The sequence below is a fragment of the Bison bison genome, unplaced genomic scaffold, assembly GCF_000754665.1.
Source record: "Bison bison bison isolate TAMUID 2011002044 unplaced genomic scaffold, Bison_UMD1.0 scf7180017864235, whole genome shotgun sequence".
Taxonomy (NCBI): domain Eukaryota; kingdom Metazoa; phylum Chordata; class Mammalia; order Artiodactyla; family Bovidae; genus Bison; species Bison bison.
This window is the reverse complement of record NW_011494807.1, coordinates 6,981,060-7,000,304: the sequence shown is the minus strand read 5'-3', so window position 1 is coordinate 7,000,304 and position 19,245 is coordinate 6,981,060. Positions and strand designations below refer to the sequence as shown.

The window sequence follows — 19,245 nt, the reverse complement described above, 5'->3', positions numbered from 1 at the left end:
TCTTGTTTTTGCTGACTATATACAGCTTCTCCATCTTTGGCTGCAAAGAATATAATCAATCTGATTTTGGTGTTGACCATCTGGTGATGTCCATGTGTAGAGTCTTCTCTTGTGTTGTTGCAAGAGGGTGTTTGCTATGACCAGTGCGTTCCCTTGGCAAAACTCTATTAGCCTTTGCCCTGCTTCATTTTGTACTCCAAGGCCAAATTTGCCTGTCACTCCAGGTGTTTCTTGACTTCCTACTTTTGCATTCCAGTCCCCTATAATGAAAAGGACATCTTTTTTGGGTGTTAGTTCTAAAAGGTCTTGTAGGTCTTCATAGAACCGTTCAACTTCAGCTTTTTCAGCATTACTGGTCAGGGCATAGACTTGGATTACCATGATATTGAATGGTTTGCCTTGGAAATGAACAGAGATCATTCTGTTGTTTTTGAGATTGCATCCAAGTACTGCATTTTGGACTCTTTTGTTGATGACGTCCATGCTAAATCAAGTGTTCAGCTTTGGGGATTTCCCCAGTGGTCTAGGGAGTTTGAGCTGTCTATTAGTCATGTAAGTGGAGCTGTGGAGTGGCCTGCTGGATATACACATCTGGAGCTTTGGAGAGAGGCCAAGGCTGGAGATTTGCATTTAGAGTCATGAGCAAATCATCTGTGAAGTTTTTGTTTGAGGTATGTTGCTTGCAGCCGGGGTTGATGGACATTTGAAGCGAGCATCTCCTTAGCTTCCCCAGAGTCAGAATCTCCTTCTGAGCAGCTTCAACTGCCCTGGAAATTCACTGACAGACTGCAAAGTTCAGGGATTTAAAACACTGGTGGGAGTTTGTTTGGTTTTGTTTTCTGCTATGTTTCAAGTTAACTGAAATATGTGATTTTTGAGTTTCATCTTCAGTTCTAAATCACACAGAGGACCTGTCACATGTCTTCTGGTCTTTGCACTGCCCCTTTCCCATCGCAGCTCTCTGGGCAAGCCAGACAGCTCATGCAGGCTGTGTTGTGTTGGGCTTCAAGAAGCCTCATTCCAAGAAAGGCAAGCACTTGGTGAATAACTCTACCAAGTGTCAGATTAACAGGAGACACTCAGGCCAAGTGAGTAAACATTCTGAGATCAGGCCTTCTTTTTTCTGTTTTTCTACCCTATAAATTTGTTATGGTCCTATCGGTTATTATCCCTCCTATCAGTTTCTTTCATTCTCATGATGGTTTCTCATTAAGGAGATTCATGGGGAAGGTTGTAATCGATCGGAGCTATTAGCCACCAGAGTGTAATCTGGTTCCAGTACAAACTGACCTGCAAAATGTCCTGTCTACCTTGGGGATTAAAGCCGATTAACTCAGAGTCTGGGAGGCAGAATCTAATGTCCTGTAGCACTGCACCCCCTCACTCCTCCCCAGCAGTAAGGGATTTAACAAATTGCCACTGTAATTAGAACTGAACCCACAGTTAACCCACCTTGCAAATAACCACTAGTGCCTGGCTCAGCTTGGATATCCATTTACAGCCAGTGAATGACACTGTGTCCCTGGCAGTGCAATGCTGCTTCGATTCCCTCTGCTGTCTCGGGCCCTACACTGCTCATTACCGTGGAGGTTTCTGTTTTGTTTCATTTGGTTGGTTGTTTGGTTGACTTTTGTACCTATTTCCAAGAGTAGATTAATCTCATCATTTGGGAATAAGCCAATGATTGGAATGAGAGCCCCACAAAAAAAAAAAAAAAAAGCCAGCTCACTGCTAGGGCTTTCAACGGTACAATCTCTCTGCTTTATGATTTTGATGGAATCAGAGCACAAAAGCCAGGAAGGTGCCCCTGGCTGCCCACATATCCCCTGGCAGCCATGTAGATGGGCCTGCCAAGGCAAAAGAGGCCATACAAATGAGCATTCTCCATCACTGACCTCCGGTCTTAAAAATACAACTAACCACCAAGTACAAGCTGAGGACTAAGATCAAACTAAAGACTCTTTAAGAATGATATTTTAGGGAATTTCCTGGCTGTCCAGTGGTTTCACTCCAAGCTTTCACTGCAAGAGCCCCAGGTGCAATCTCTGGTTGGGGAACGAAGATCCCACAAGCTGCACAGACACCCCTCAAAAAAAAGAAAAGACTATTTAGCTACAAAAACTGTCCACAAGCAGCAGGATAAATTAATTGGTATTTCACTCCAGGGGAACCATGGAGAAGGAAATGGCAACCCACCCCAATATTCTTGCCTAGAAAATCCCATGGAAGAGGAGCCTGGTGGGCCACAGTCCACAAGGTCACAAAGAGTCAGACATGACTGAGCACACCAGGGGAACCATGATAAGTAAATATTCCTTCTTGCAGTAATAAAACCAGTTAAGGTGCAAACCTCCTCCTCTTCTCCCCTTTATCCACCCACCCTTCCTACACCCCAACCTTTTTTTTTTTTTTTTTTGAGAATGAAGATACAATAGGAGTACAATCTTTGGAGCTAGACTACATAGATCAAGACAAGGTCAAACTTCTATAACTTATGTAACTTCTGCATGCCTCAGTTTCCCTATTAATATAAAATACTAATGTTAGTAATGGTACCTCTTTCAAAGGTTATTGAAGAGTGGATAAATTACTACATGTAGCATATATGATGGTGCTTGGCATATTGTAAGATCTGAGTTAACATGTAAACATAAGTTACTGTCATTCATTCAGCCTCTGAATGCTGAATGTGCTATAAAATGCCAATGATTTAAAGGTAAGGACCACCTCAAGTCAGTGGGAAGACTGGACATACAAACAAACCTGCCGTTCTGCCTCTGTCTGCTCTTTACTGAATGTATGGGACACAAAGATGCTACTACAGAACAGGGATAATACTTTATGTTAAATAAGTATAACTGGTAAGAGAGAGGCAGAAGACGTATAAAAAGCAAGAAACACAATGGAACAATAGTTGAGATCAATCTTTTGCCTATTATGAATTAAGCTAAAATGCATGATAATGTAGCTGAGATTAAACACCCAGAGTATTATTGTGTGGTAAAAGAATTAACAAAGAACAGAACAGCAGCCTAAGCAAATTTTATAAAGTTACCGTGATAACATCCTGGCCAGCCAACCATTCAGTTATGTGATGTACCAAGAAAACAGCAGGACTTACATATCCCAGCTAGCCAAAAGTCTGCAAAACACCTGTACATGTGCAGGTGTACACACACACACACACACACACTCACTCACGCGCACACGCAAATATCACTTGGTGCAGAAAGAAAACATAAATATGGAAAGCAAGGATCAGACCAGTGAGGCTGGTTTCGATCTCAACACTTGCTATCTATCGTTAGGTACATCGCTAAATTCTGTCCCCAGTGTTTGTATCTGTAAATTGGGGATAATGTTAGGAATCTGCCTCACAAAGTTATTGTGAAGACTCAATGAGCTATTGCACAAAAAACTCCAAATGTCTAGCACTGGCTTGCCCCAGCCTTGACTCAGTAATAGTTTATTTTATTGCTATAGTTTGCTGTGTTCTAAACACCTGACTTGCCTGACTTCCTCCTGTCTCTTGATCTCTCTCCCTCCACCCCCCCTTTCCTCTCTCTCTCTCTGGATGTTTTGTACATAACTGCACAGGTAATCCATGTTCATTTCAGAAAAACATGAATATACATACAAAAAGGAAAAAAGTTAAAGACCATTCTGATTCCACTACCAAGAACAGCAACTGTTTTGCTAGGATCCTTCTGGTCTTTGTCTATGCAAATTCACTACATCTGTGTAAGTATAAATGTTCATGTGCATGTAGATGTATCACTACATATATAGGGTCATACTGTAATTCTGTCTAGTAGCATTCTTTTCTTGTTCAGCAATATATCATGTCAGTAAATACAAAATACACGTTATCACTTGAGATTACTCTATAGAAGTCTGTTTTAAGAAAATTCCATATTGTATTTAGACAATCCCCTATTGCTGGAACTGGAGGCAAAATCACATTCTCTCTGTTACAAACTCTGTTTAAATATCCTGTATCAAATTTTTGGACACATTGGCAGAGGGTCTTACCATGGCACAAGGCGAATTTTTCCTCAACAACAGATATTGCTAGTGGTCTTATTCACGGGCCTGCATTTGTGAGAAAGAAATTGTACTTAGGATTCTGAAGAAGTCACAGATTTTAATGTAACAGTACCTATTTGAAGAACTTCATACTAGGCTTCCCTGGCGATCTAGTGGTTAAGAACCTGCCCACCAAAGAAGGGGTCATGGGTTCAGTTCCTGGTTTGGGAAGATCCCACATGCCTTGGAGCAACTAAGCCCGTGTACCACAACTACTGAGCCCGCGTGCTGCAACTCCTGAAGCCTGTGTGCCTAGAGCCTGCGGTCCCCAACAAGAGAAGCCGCCACGATGAGAAGCCTGCGCACCACAACTAGAGATTAGCCCCCGCTTCCCGAAACTAGGGAAAGCCCGAGTGCAGCAGCCAAGACCCAGCAGAGCCAAGAATCAGTTAAGTAGTTAATTTTAAAAAAAGAACTTCATACCTAAATATGACCCAAACAACACAAAGAGTAAAGTGAGCAAAAAAAAAAAAAAAAAATATATATATATATATATAGTGTTAATGATATGCAGAATCCAGGCCCTTGTGGTCATAGACATAAAAAATGACCCGGAAATCTTTTAGGAATATAAAAGGTCAAAGAACAATTAGAAAATAGGAAACTGGGAACAAACAATAGTAATTTCTAGTTTGCCTCTGCAATTTACTGTGCATCAGGCAGAGTTCTGCAGTGATCCATAATCACCTCCTTGCATACCTGAGTCATTTCAGTGAGCAGTGTCACGGGTCACATAAAGTGCTGCTGCTGCTGCTGCTGCTGCTGCTGCTGCTGAGTCACTTCAGTCGTGTCCGACTCTGTGTGACCCCATAGACGGCAGCCCACCAGGCTCCCCCGTCCCTGGGATTCTCCAGGCAAGAACACTGGAGTGGGTTGCCATTTCCTTCTCCAATGCATGAAAGTGAAAAGTGAAAGTGAAGCTGCTCAGTCGTGCCGACTCTTAGCGACCCCATGGACTGCAGCCTATCAGGCTTTCTCCATCCATGGGATTTTCCAGGCAAGAGGACTGGAGTGGGGTGCCATTGCCTTCTCCTACATAAAGTGCTAAGTTAGGTTTAATAAAACATGTTCAGAATTCCCAAGGAACAGAAACTGGGGAGGTGCCGGGGGGTCTTAGCCAATGAAGTAAGCTTGTCTGCGCACCTGTCGCAAATTTATTGAGAACCTACTACGTTCCAGCAAGTGGGGGCACAGAGCAAAACAGGCCAGCTTCCCAGATCTACTTCCTGGGAAAGTCTAAGCTACTGGGGGAGTCAGGTTGCTGCTAGGTCAGCACTAGTGTTTAAGAATCTGGATTTCTGAATGCCTTGCCACTTCGGTTTTTAAATATTTCACTGGCAGGACATCTGAACAAGAGTGGAGAGACCCTGATCCCCTCTCAGTATCACCCGGAGCAGTCATTCTCCCTTGCTGAGCCTCTGTAAAGTGGGGATAACAGTATCTCGTTGCTACTCTCCACTTCACAGAAATATTGCCAGTATTTAGATAAGGAAACATTAATTACTAAGAGCTCTTTGAATTTTTTTGAAGCTGCTGAGATGTCTGAGGTAGCACGACAGCACGTAGTGAGGTTAATACTGTTTGCACCTGATCGTTTGGGTATTTGTGTTAAATTTTTATAACACTGTGTTTATATTCGCAGACAAGCCAACTCCCCATTATCTATGTTTTAATATTTATCCAGGTCCACTTTTGAACTGAGGTGACTTCTTTCAGCATCTCAGCCATTTTTAAAGTGGAATGTCAGGGACTTCCTTAGGCCCAGTGCCTAAGACTCTGCACTCCCAATGCAAGGGGCCAGGGTTTGACCCCTGCTCAGGGAACTTGATCCCCCATGCCACAACCAAGACCAGGCACAGCCAAATAAGTTTAATTAATTAATTTAAAAAGTGGGTTGTCACTGGAAAGGGGTAATTTAGGCATTTGGGGTCATTTACCATTTGCCTCAGGCAAACATTCAAGGAAAGTCTGCTCCTTCCTTTAACAGCAAACTGCCTTCTGTCCCTCTGAGCTTCCACCTCTTGGGCTCACTCTTGAGGCTTCTGCTGGCCTATACACAGCTCTTTCCTGGTTCCCTCGCCTTCTCTGCAGCTCCTGTGTCTTCTGGGTCTGCCCTTGAATATAGCCTTCCCTCTCTCCAGTCTCCCCTGTCTTTGTCCCTTCCCTCCTACCAATGGTTTTGAAGGAACCACTGTGCTGGCCCCTTGGGGTAACTTCTCAGCGGCCCACAGCACTGCTGGCCCCTGAGAAGAGGTGGAAGACAGTCAGCCAGCATCTCTCCCATCTCACCTGACTCATTCTCTGGACTCCTTGGCCTCCGTCATTGCTAGATGGGGTGGTGAGATGAGAAATTACTTGGGCATGTTTCCATGCTAATCTGAAGGAAAGCAACCTGGCCTCCTTACCAATATGCACTGACATCGATACATAAACATGACTTTTCCTAGATGGATTATGGAAAACATCTCAGCAGACATTCAGCAATTCCCCAAGTGGGAGGACAACCTTGTTCCTATCCTGCAGGAATGCTCATCTCTAGTCTTTCAACAAGCTGATGTTTTCCCCACCCTTTTTGGAATTGGTTCAGTCAAGATGGTAGCACAATTAAGAAGTCAGAAAGTGAAAGTGAAGTCGCTCAGTCGTGTCTGACTCTTTGCGAAGCCCATGGACTGTAGCCTACCAGGCTCCTTCATCCATGGGATTTTCCAAGCAAGAGTACTGGAGCGGGTTGCCATTTCCTTCTCCAGGGGATCTTCCCAACCCAGGGATCGAACCCGGGTCTACCACATTGTACGCAGACTGTCTGAGCCACCAGGGAAGTCTAAGATATCAGAGACAGTCCTAAGTAGGAGATCCAGGCTCCTAAAATATATGGGAAGGGGCATTATGGAGTTGATGGAGTACAGGTGAGTCTCCTTCCCCAAGACCACCCTCAGTGACTGACTAGGACTCACAAGACCCAGAAAAGCTCTTATACTCATGGTTACAATGAATGACCACAGAGGGATACCAATTAAAATCAACAGAGGCAGAAGGTGCCAGGGCAAAGTCCAGGAGGCGCTAGGCACAAGCTCCCAGATGTCCCTTCCCAGCAATATCACACAGATGTCCCTAATTTTTATAGCAATAGTTTATAACAATGTGTGCAGGGCCCTATCAACCATGGATGCTCACCCGAACCTTGGTGTCCAGGGCGTTTATTAGGGTCAGTCACATAAGATATGCAACGCCCACGTGAAAGACCTCAGCTACTCAGACTCCAGCCCCTGGAGCAAAAATAGGTGTTCAATGTAAATCACACCGTTGGCATAAACTATCTGCTTTCCCTGGCACCGTGTGGCCCAAGGCCTCAGGCATGCAAAAACACTCTTATCAGGCACATCATTACAAGGACTTAGAGCTCTTTTCTTAGGATCCAGTCTTAAAAAAAAAACAGGTCTTAGAAATGTGCAGGATTTGAGCAATGTGGGTGCAGCTTGGGCATGCTAAGTTAACCCTTTCCTGCACACATTCCCAGAGTCAAGACCCAGGAAAGCTCTGGGACACTACAGCACCTCCTGCACCTCAGTTACCTTTCAAAGATAACATTCTCTCTGCCTTCCCCATAGGGTCATTGTGATTCCTAATAATAATAATCATTGAACTCTTTTCAAAACCAGCAGGACATCTACAGCAAGGATGCTTTTATTGTCATTACTATTATCATCATCACTACTACTGATGGGACAGGGCTGGGAATGAGCCCTTACTGCTTCCATGTAATCTCAGAACAGGTCAGAGGTGCCCTTTCCAGATGCTGAAGACAAATACAACCTCAGAGTAGCATGTCTCCACCCCTCCCTGGTGTTTAACCTTGTCGCTGCTTTTCTCTGTCTCCTTTCCCCTGGCAGTGGCTCAGAAACCCAGGTCCCCAGCACGAGAAGCGGACTCTGTTTGGAGACATGGTGTGCTTCCTGTTCATCACCCCGCTGGCCACCATCTCGGGCTGGCTCTGCCTGCGGGGCGCTGTGGACCACCTGCACTTTAGCAGTCGGCTCGAAGCCGTCGGACTGATTGCACTCACTGTTGCACTCTTCACTATTTACCTCTTTTGGACACTAGTAAGTATGGCCCGGAGCCCGGGGATTGCGGCCAGTGGGAGCTGGCAGCACCCGGCTGGCACGGCTTTCCTTCTTGTCTGTAGCTCATCTCACCTGCCTGGAAGCACAAGAGCGTTAAGTGCTGGTGATAGTGATTCAGGGTGTGTGTGTGTGTGTGTGTGTGTGTGTGTACATGTATGTGCACTGCTGGGAAGAGCAGATGAAGCAAAGAAAAAGCCCCAGCTTCTGAGAGTTCATCAGTCAAAGGCATACACCCTGGGCATTCCTCCCCTCTCACAGCCAGGCATTCCTCTGTGAGCAGCCCTGGCATCTTCTTTCTCTTGTTCACGCTCCTCACTTTTGCCAGGCTTGTGGTGTATGATGTACGTGATGAATGACGTGCTTGGCCACTGTTGCTATTGCTGCCCGCACAGATCATGAATCCTCCTGCTGGTTATTTTCTCCTTTCGTCCTGACAAGGCCTAAAGTCTTTGTTGGACGAGGAGATGCACTTCGCCTGCTGATTATTCTGGGTTGGGACATTGATTCTGCTGCCCATAAAACCACTAATTCATCTAGCTGAGAAGCTACCACTAAAGAAAAACCATTTCCCAATAAGTGTTCCTGCTGGATAGAAGGACAAAAATTTTAACCCTCTCTGGTTTTTTATTGTTTTAATTAACCTCGTGATTGCTTGGGTACCAGTTGGCAGCACCCACAAAGAGGGGGCAGCATTTGCTCTCTCTTGACGCTTCCCTGTGAGACCTGCAGGGAAGAATGTCATAGTCCTCTAGATGGTTTTCAGAAACCGGGCCCCCCCGCTTCCCGGCATGTGCCTGCTCATCTCTAATCTGAGCACGCTCCGTTGTTATTCAATATGTATTTCCTGTCTAGGCTGTCCCATTCGATCTCTGCAGCACAGTGTCAGCATGTGAAGCTTACGGTGCTCACACCTGCTGCCTTACCCTATATCCCAAGCCCTGTGCCACCAGCTACCATCCCTACCACGCTGACCACAACCCCCTGCTCACTGCCCTTCCCTCTTGTCCAGCTCTGTGCCTCCTCTCAGGTGAGAGTTTCAGGTGCTAAGTGGGGGATGCATTTCAGTCTCAGTAAAAGGGGCATGACTTGAGCCTGGGTACATAAGGGAGTATTTCGGTGCTTGGAACTTTATGGGAGTCTTCTGGTTAAGGGAGGCATTCATTTTCCCAGCCTAATAAAGCCCTCAACCAAAACTTTAATTGTCTCCTCTAAACATCTATGTTTCTAAACTGTGTCTTGATTCACTGTGAATCAAGCAATCAGGCTGACTCAGAAGCTGCAAGGACAGTGTTGTGGGAAGAGGATTAGAAATAAGAAACTAAATTGTCTGTCCACTAGTGTCTAAGTCTCGCACCACCTTGGAAAAGTCATTTCCCCTCTCCAAGCCTCGATGTTCTCATCTGTAAAGTGGGGATGAGAGTCATACCCATCCTACCAGCTTCTCCTGGCCTTAGGGGATTGATGTGAAAGCGTATGTGGGAGAGCACTTTGGAAAACAATTAAGTGTAAGTTTTACCATGTTTGGAAGTTTGCTAGTCTCTCATTTTTCTTGTATAAGTTCCTAAGATGAAGGTTGAATGAAGATGTAGTCTTAAATGCTGGACATTCAAATTAAGTTAAGGCCTTTTTGAAAATCTCCTTTGTAAAGCATACACTTACCTAACGGGAAGGAAAAAAAAAAAAAGAGGAGGGAGTGGGCAAAAAGAAGGAAAGAGATTACCCAGAGAAAAATGGATGTTATCCTGTTTCATATCTCATCTCAGGTGAAAGGAAGGTTCGGGTGGGAAAGGTCCCTGGAGTGGCTCTTTCAGGAGACGGATGACATACTTCACTCCAGAAATGCTGCCAAGAGGCAGCGCTGCATGGTAAAAAAAAAAAAAAAAAAGCACACGCCTTCAAAATCCAAAGGCTCTGTGTTTAAACCCAAGATTTAGCATCCGAATAGCTGTGTAACTTCAAACAGGGTCCCTAACCTCTCTGATCATCCCTCTCCTTATGCACAGACTTGAGGAAATGACTGCTGACCCCTGGGTCAACTGTTGTGAGGATGAGGTGGGATAACTTCGGGAACATCCATCGGGGCACTCAGCAGAGGCATGGGCTCTCTTCCCCCAGCTGCTGTGCTCCCCCATCTCACACTCTCCCTCCCTCCTCTATAAAACGAAGAGCAACTGGAGGGAAATACAGGCGTTCCTCCCCTTTCATGTGAAAAACTCACAGCGGCCACAGCTCAGCGATAGGTTACTGAATCTAGACTAACTCCTTCCCAGATAAATGCTGTACTGAGCGGGCCTGGCAAGAGCCTTAATTCAGAAGCTGACAGCACTTGGAAACTGCCCTGCAGCAGAAACCCATCGTAAACAAGCTGTCAAACTTAAGGAGAATATGCTGTGAAAATGTCTTAGATAAACAAACACGGTGTCAGTCCCAGCCCGGCTCTCCCCGGAGGAACCTTCCCAGAAGGGCCTCGCCGGCGCTGTCAGAGGGACCCGCACCCACGCTGCTCGCCCAAAGGTGCATTTGGAGCTCAGCGCCCCCACCGGGCCAGGCTTGACAGACTCAGGGAGTTCTGCCTTCTGGAATCCGCTGCTCTGACACACAGGTGTCTGGCACCCAGGAGGCCAAGACCTCGGTCACCTCCACCCTGACAGCTGGAGGGAAGAGGTGCCCCAGAAACATCACTGTGCATGCCACAAACCATTTGAAGTCTGTGGACAGACACAAGTAGGTGAGCACTGAGTCCACGTGAAGAGTTCAAAAAGTGTCCACAGAGGATCTGCATTAGCCCAGTGTAGCCGTGCCCATGTGCAGTGACCACCACCCCCTCCCAGGAGGTCCCGCCATCTACTGAGTCTCGGTGGCAACTGATTAAATCACCAGATGAAAGGAATGAATGATCCAGCCTTTCTGGCTGACTCCCAGTCCCGTGGGTCAATCATTTAAATTCTCTTTACAGAGGGGAAAGCTTGAATAGAATGCTGTCCTGGCAAGGCTCCTGATGGGTTCAGACACACCCTGAGGGTGTCCAGCAAGATCCGGTGTGGCTGACTCAGTCCCTCACCGCCGTCTTGTCTTCCACAGGACCATCACAGATCAGAGGTCAGGCCCCATTCTGGGAAGACAACTTCTACAGCCCTGGCCTCATCCAGATACTTCAGTCACACCATGAACTCCAAAGAGAAAGGGCAGAATCAAAATTCCTAATGAGATTTCCCAAATCATGCCATGACTTTACAGCAAACGTTCGGCCTTAGCCAGTCACCCCCACCTTGGGGAGCTATTGTTGTTTACTTTCTAAGTCGAGTCTGACTCTTTTGTGACCTCGTGGACTGTAGCCCACCAGCCTCTTCTGTCCATAGGATTTCCCAGGCAAGAATACTGGAGCAGGTTGCCATTTCCTTCTCCAGGGGATCTTCTCAACCCAGGGATCAAACCCACTTCTCCTGCATTGGCAGGCTAATTCTTTACCGCTGAGTCACCGGGGAAGCCTCTCGGGGAGAGGTGATGCTAATACGTGCCAGCCCTCTGTGTGCCATGCACATGACTGCAACTCTGCACAGACCTTGCCCGTGACCGGAGGTCAATAAATAGCCTTTGGATGAAAAAAATGAAGACACTTTAAGAAACCCATCCCATAAAGAGTAGTTTTTAGAATAGTGGCCCCGTACTCTTTCTTCCTCCTTTTTCTTTAAAACCTCAGAAATTTAATAAATATCTAAATGAAGTTCCCAGTGTTACTACTGCCATAGCTTCTTTTTTCCTTTATTTTTTTTCCCTCACTGCCTCTTTATTTCTCTAAATCAAACCTGTCTTATTCTTGTTCTGTTCCACTGAGGGGAGGGAGTGTCTTGGCACGCTTAGAGACCAGAGCCAGGACGATCCAGGGCAACTGCAGACCCATGATCCCTGCGCTCTGCACCTACCTTCATTATCTCTGACGCAGTGTCATCTTCATATGATGCTTTCTTATTGATTGAATTCGCCTGCAGACCGTGGTGGTGAACAGCAATTAAGATAGAAGAATGCGTAGTAAGGTCTCATTTGTTTGTCTGAACAAGTGGGTCTTATTTTTGTACTTCCCAGCCAAGGAGCTGAGAGGCCTGCTAAGGCATGGACTCCCTAGTTCCTTGAAGTAGTGCTTCTCAGGCTTGAATGTACATGCGAATCACCTGGGGATCTTGTTAAAATGCAGGCTCTGATTCCCCATGTCTGGGTGGAGCCCACAACTGTTATATTCTAACAAGCTCCCAGGTGGTGCATCCTTCATGGCCACACTGAGAGCAAGGCTTTAGAGGAAATAGCCCAATCTCTCTTTTTCTTTTTTTCCCCCACCTTCCTGTATCTAAGAAGGAGTGTTGCGAAATTATCTTCTTTTCAGATTTAACCCGCCAGAAATAACAGGCCAAGAACACTAACATGTGGCAATGGCAGCGTGCTTTTTATGCATTATCTCTGATATCATTATTCACATTTTACAAACGAGGTATCCCACTGCCTGCCCCCTACTGCGCGCAGCTGCCGCTGTGCCCGGACTTACTGAGCATGCGCGGTTCATTACCATCCCGACGGAGGGGCTAGATTTCAAATCCAGCTTTCCTGTAATATTTCCAGATTCCAGATTTCTTGTACTGCCCCAGCTCTTCTTTAGTGCTTGTCTGTTCCCTACCCCTTCCCTGCCCTTTGCCCTGATCAGCACGTTTTCCAGCCTGCCTCTTACATTCATGAGTAGCACCAGGCAGCGGCAGGATGGAACAGATATAAGAGAATCAAGCTTTAAAAACAGAAAGAAAAAAAAAAAAAAAAACCTCTGATCCACTCTGGCATGTTCAGAGCTTTTTGGAGAAAAGCACATCTGTGTGAGTTTAAAAGCTTATATTTTCATACTGAAATCTCTCTGGCATTCTGTCTGTGGTATCTGCTTTCTACCCTAAGAAATTTGAGTGAGTGGCCTTGGATTTCATGATCCTTCCATGAAGATAGGCCCTTTCTGATCAAGAGCCTGCATGATCTTCCAGAAACACTGAACTAAACCATAGGGTCAGTCCACTTTGGCCAACAGGGACCCTGAACTAGGATCACCATGACTCACCTAGCCCAGGTGGTTAAACAGGTGTCCCTTGAATAATTTGTCATCCTGAGGTCATGGGCGCCTTCTTCCCGAGCACTTACCTAGACATCTGCTGCTGCTGCTGCTAAGTCGCTTCAGTCGTGTCCGACTCTGTGCGACCCCATGGACTGCAGCCTACCAGGCTCCTCCATCCATGGGATTTTCCAGGCAAGAGTACTGGAGTGGGTTGCCATTGCCTTCTCCTACCTAGACATCTAGCTATACTCAAACTAAAAGGCAGTTTATACATCTTCAGAAGAATCGATTCTTTGAATTTCCTGGGAAAATTGATAAAACGCTTTTCTCCAGTCTTCTCCAAAGCAAGCCACAGAAGCTAGCAAGCATCTCATTCGAGTATATTTACACAAGCAGCAAGCACTTTGTGGGTATAGTTATGTCACAGCTGATGATGAGTCTACTGCTCGTGCCGTCGTGTATTGTGTAAGAGAGGCCTAAGTCTAAGAGCAGTGTTGCAATTAGAAGGTACAGGATATTTATTCACTCATCCATTCACTCGGTGAACTTAACTGAGCAACTTCCTAAGCACCAGGAGCTGTGACCAGTGCAGAGCATGCGAAGATGAATACAACAAAAGCCCCTGCCCTCAACAAGATGCTTCTAGTGCAGGGAGAGGGAGAAACAAGGGCAATGGTGTACAGGGCACTGATGCCATGCTGAGGCGCTGGCTCAGGAAGAACTCATCAGGGGAGCTGGTGCCCATGCTGAAGCTTCTGCACTGGAAGCCATGGAGCTGGGGGCAGTGGGGATCACTCACAGGGGCTGCCAAGTACAGTGGTGCAGGTTGTCCATATCTCAGTACGAAGGGTGCCCTTCTTGTCATACTGTGAATGGGGTCCTTTGAGTTGTGCAGCATCCAACCTACAGAAGGGTGTGCGAAGCCCTCGCATCCCTCTCATTTAACAGAGAGAAACTCGATGACCAAAAGAGCATGCTGCCTAGTCCCACAGCTGCGTGAAGACTGGCGCTGAACCCGCTCTGCTCACAACCCCCAACCAGCTTTCTTCTCCTGTGGGGTCCAAACCACTACTCTGAAAATAAGTCCAGGCTCAGGAGGAACATCATTTCCTATTATTACTATGATTTGGCCCAGGATGAAGAGGCACGAGGGGAGCCCTGCCCCTGTGTTCAGGGCACGAGTGCTGTTTGGTTGAACCTCAGACTCAGCACGCATCTACCTGCTAGAGCAGTTTTGCCCCAGGCTCTTGCCCAGCTGTACTGATGTTTGGAACTGTTTTAAATGGCACATAGGTTGTTTGAATTGATAAGCAGCTTCCGTTACCTGAAGCCTTCTCTTGTTTTTCCTCTCCCAACCCCAGGTGTCATTTAGGTACCACTGTCGATTGTACAACGAATGGCGTCGGACCAATCAGAGGGTGATTCTCCTCATTCCAAAGTCTGTCAACATCCCTTCCAACCAGCAGTCCCTGCTGGGCCTCCACTCTGCCAAGAGGAACTCAAAGGAGACAATTGTTTGATGTTTGTGTGTTTGGTTGGTTGGTTGATTTGTTGTTTGGGGTTTGGAAGTTTCTGCACTGGGGCCATACACTGAGCCACTCCCAAACCCTTCCTCAAGCCTGTGGGTCGAAGAACATCCAGAGCCATGTAATCACATCGCCCTGACCAACGGACTCCGCCCGAAGAAAGAGAATGAATGCTCTTTGACTTCAAATCATGGATGCTGCAATCATATGATATTTGCTAAGCTGCCAAACATGTTTATTTAGCAGATATGGAATTTTCTGAACACCTCTTTCACATGTGAGGAAGGTTGTCCTGCTAAGGATGCAATTAAATTCTTCCTTTTTTATTACTATTTCAAATATAAATATATATATATATATTAAACTTAGATGATAATCAAAATTGAAAAGCCAATGTTAAAACTGGTTTCCTGGTTTGGATGGGTTTTGTTTGGGTTCATTGGTTTGTTTCCCAGTTTTTACTATAGATTCTTTGGGGTAATTTGATAGCTTGAGTGGTCTTTTCCATCTCTTCCAAGTCCCTTACTCAAGGGGACAGCATAACTGCAGGACAAGTCATATTTGAAGGATGTTTTGTACTAAAATCCATTTAATTATTCAGTTTTTAAAGAAAAAAAAAAAGGCGTGACAACTCTCCCCACAGTGAACTATTTAAACTTCATTAAGGAGAAAAACAATTTATGGTGAGAAGCACGCTCCTTTCAACTTGTTTGGTACTGACAGCTGATAGAAGCTATTTTCTAATAATAAATACCCAGTGTGTGAAAGACAAACCCCACTGATGGCTATACTATTTTTTTTAAATCATAAAACCTGTGAGGCTTCCCAAAGTAGATATGAAAAAGGAAAGATAAAAAGAAGGGAAAGCAAAAAGGTTGGTGTTCTTACTCCCATTTCACTTAGTGCAGGTCTGAATTCTGCATTCGCAATGAATTGGAGGATCATTAGACATTTCTAGGAACTCTGGACCTGTTTTGCATTTCAATTAGCACTCCCATTGCTCTGCTGAATTTCTAGCTTGACAGGTAGATATAGCAAAAAAAAAAAAAAGCCTGTCCGAGCAGTCTTAAAACCCCTTTGTCTGATTTCCGAAAAAGAGCCCCGTGCAGTGCCTTCCCCCACCCATGAGCCGATTCTGTCACAGGCTGAAATAGGCTTTCTCTAAGGACTCCCTCTCAATGTAAAAGGTCTAGACTTTCCCTGCATTTGGGTGTCCACTGAAGCCAGGGAGCAGACGTGCGTCTGGGGAAAGGCACTTGCTCACGGTGGCACTCAGGCTCCCATCCGCCCACTCACCCACGTGCCCTGAAGAGAAGGTGGAGCCCAACCCTGGGGGAAGGCTTAAAATATGGATTTCTAGAACATGGCCCACATTGTGACTATCACTTCAGCGTCTGCCTTGTGCTCCTCCAGGAAGTGCAAAAGAACTGGCAGTGAGGAGGGTAACAATTTTGTCTGCAGACTGATCAAGCCATGCAGGTGTCGCCTTTGTCTGCCAAGCCCTCCGTTCACAGACCGCTCCCTGTGCTGTCTGGGGAGGGAAACAGCTGTACTGCTTTCCGCTGCAAAACTCAGATGTGCTTTATGGCTTGTGATAATAGATTTCCTCCCCACCACGCTTCACTTCGACACTTCAATTCCAGTAATATACGTCTCAGCCCTTCTGTTTACTCGGCCCTGCTCACCCCCTTGGGCTGTCATGAGCTGCTCCGCCATCAGCCGTTTCTTAATTGACCTTTTTAAAATGCTGGACACCACTGGCTGCACGCAGCTGTCACACATTAAATTTCCAGAGCCAAGAGGCCAACTTGGTAGCTTGCAAACTGCCTCCCTGTACCATCGTTGATAAACGACGTCCACCCAGCCTGGGTCCCCGAGCTGTGGGACCAACCAGTGACACCTCTCAACAGAGTGGCACAAACACTCCTGAGAGGAACTTGTCCTTTCTGTGTTTTCCATGAATTAAGGGAGAAGCAGCAGATTCCTGGGATTATTTCCTGTTGAGGTTGACTGCAGAAAATTCCTGCTGTCTTGGTTCAGGAGATACAATGAAGCCAAAGAGCAAAGGCAGGCAGGTTCCGGCATCTTGCTGGGGCTTCCGGACCCGGGAAGGTTGGCAAGGTGGTACTGTGCCTGGGCCACGCCCCTTCCCTATATAGGCATCTCCACCCGGGAAATTAAATAGAGTTCATGCGTCGGGAGTGGGCTGCACGTGGGGTGGTGGCCAGGACACCTTACCAGCTGAGAGAAGCATCAGTGCCTCCCCACCCAGCCTCTGCCTGTGTGAGGCTGATCTCCCTCAGCACCATGGCCCATCTGGGATTCTGAAAGTTCTTGGAAGACACTTCATCCCCTCTTGGCCCTTTAACCCTGAGGTCGTTCAAGGCAGGAGAGTCCAGGGAACTGCAGCCACAAGCACAAGACACCAGCCAAGAGGACAGAGGCAGTGGGAGCTCTGGTCTAGGCTCTGCATCTGTCACCAAGCCACACTGCATCTTCTAAAGCTGAGTGTACTCCTGACGGGCATGAAGGCGCTGTCTGCGTTACCAGTGGCCTGGCTAGCCTTGTATTACACTCTCTCCCTCTCTGCTTCTTTCTTTTTGAAACAGGAAAAGGCACAGGCGGGGCAGGTAAAGGATCCTGCTGGCTCACTGCTTCCATCCTCTGACCCCTTACACAGTCCTCTCTCGGTGCCCCTTGCTGTATCCTCTCCTTGAGAAGCTTAGAGAAAAATGTGTGTCACAGCAGCGATGCCAGAGGGGAAAGGAACAGCAGAACAAGTCCAGGGCACTCTCGCCGTCCCCATGTGTCATCACCAGCGTGCTGCTGCTGCTTCTCCTCTGGGGAAGAACAGGAACACAGAGCATGCACCTGAATCCTCCAGCTCCTCAGAGCACTGAGCAGGAGTTCAGATGAGCTGTAAAATCCAATTAAGGAGACAAGTAGTTTGACTTAGAAGTTGCCTATAATTGGTTTTCATGTACAGGTCTCCCTCCCTGTACCCCCAGTGCCACGGTGGCCACTTGCATGCGGCTGGGCTAATAACTCATCTGAGGATGCCGAAAAGCCAAAGAAGAATATGGAAGTGAATGGGCAGCCCAGCTACCTGCACTGGGGCCCCAGCCAGCTGGAGACTCCCTCCCCTTGGATTTCTCTTAGCCCCGCCTGGGTCTGCCTAGCCCCAAAGCTCCATGCAGCTCACAGAAAGGCCTGGCGTGCATGAAACCTCTGTCTTCATCCTGTCCTCCCAGGAAGAGTCCCCAGGCTGGAAGACCCTAAGGAGGAAGGGAAGTGAAGTGAACAGGTACATGTTCCCTCTCCACTTTCATGCAGTGTCTTCCCAGAACCTCCCGGCAGACCAGCCATAGGGTGGGCAGAGCTCAGGCTGAAACAGATTTACAGGTTATGATTCTGAAGCTTTAAGTGGGATGGGAAGTGGGCCAGCGGGTGGGGACAGGGTCCAGAATTATTTTAGGTTGAGATGTTGGGACCAGGACAGACCTGGCTGGACACCATCCCTCCCAGCCAAGCACATGCAGGATCTCGCAGGCTGCCGGCCAGAGGCTTCATGCCACGAAGGCTGCAGTCATGAGAAATCAGCTCTAGATAATGATAACCCGGGAAATTGCAGACCCTGTCCAACATGTGTCATTTCTATTATGTCCAACGATCTACCTTTTCTGACTTTATGAAAGTCTTTTTGTCGAGGAGCTGGCTTTGGGCCTCTCTGCCTTTCCCTCACTACTGAGCTGCCGTGGGGTGAGCCTGACTCTTTGCTTCTCAGTGGGACAGAGCGGGAGAGGACCAGCTATGAGCCTGTCACCCTGGGTTTGCAGTGTACCAGCGGGGGGTTGTGGGCAAGGGCTCCCCCCTATGGAGGCCTCAGTTTCTGCATCTATAAAATGGGGATAACACCTACCTCAGACAGTCCTTACAGGATTTTGAAGGTGCCCAGTAGGCAGCTCATGAATGAACATCAGCACCCTTCCCTCACCTTCTATTCGCTGTTGCTAATGCCTGGCCGATTGCCTGGGTTTTAACAACTTTGATCAATGATTTGAAGAACCATGAAGAGTTTTAAATCCTTTTCAAAAAGACGAGGGATTAATTTTAAATAATCAACACATATTTATCCAGCACACTGCTTGGGAGCACAAAGAACTGTGAGAGATCCTCCTGGAGGTTGAAACGACTGACTTGATTGAGATCTCTGAATCACATGTGGATTTCAATTATCTCGGCATTTCCTGATACTGGAGCCTATGGCTAATTAAGAATTCATCACAGATGAAAAATGTGCCAGTTCTGGATCTCGCGCTACAGAGGAAAACAAATACAGTCCATCAGTTGTCTGTGTTCCCAGAAATGAGGGACTCGTGAGTCACTGAGCTCATATATCTAGTGCCTTCTCAGAGGTTCTGAATTCCAT

General features: G+C 46.8%; 1 protein-coding gene across 1 annotated transcript in view; it reads left to right on the top strand.

The window, feature by feature from the left end:
- MARCH3 (membrane-associated ring finger (C3HC4) 3, E3 ubiquitin protein ligase) overlaps window positions 1–15,594 on the top strand; it is a 157,085-nt gene extending 141,491 nt beyond the window's left edge. Inside the window, exons 4-5 of the mRNA XM_010846319.1 lie at window positions 7,977–8,186; window positions 14,652–15,594. Of these exons, the coding sequence (XP_010844621.1) occupies window positions 7,977–8,186; window positions 14,652–14,810 (369 nt within the window). The 3' untranslated portion in view covers window positions 14,811–15,594. The remainder of the gene's footprint in view (window positions 1–7,976; window positions 8,187–14,651) is intronic.
- The last annotated feature ends 3,651 nt before the right edge of the window (window positions 15,595–19,245 follow it).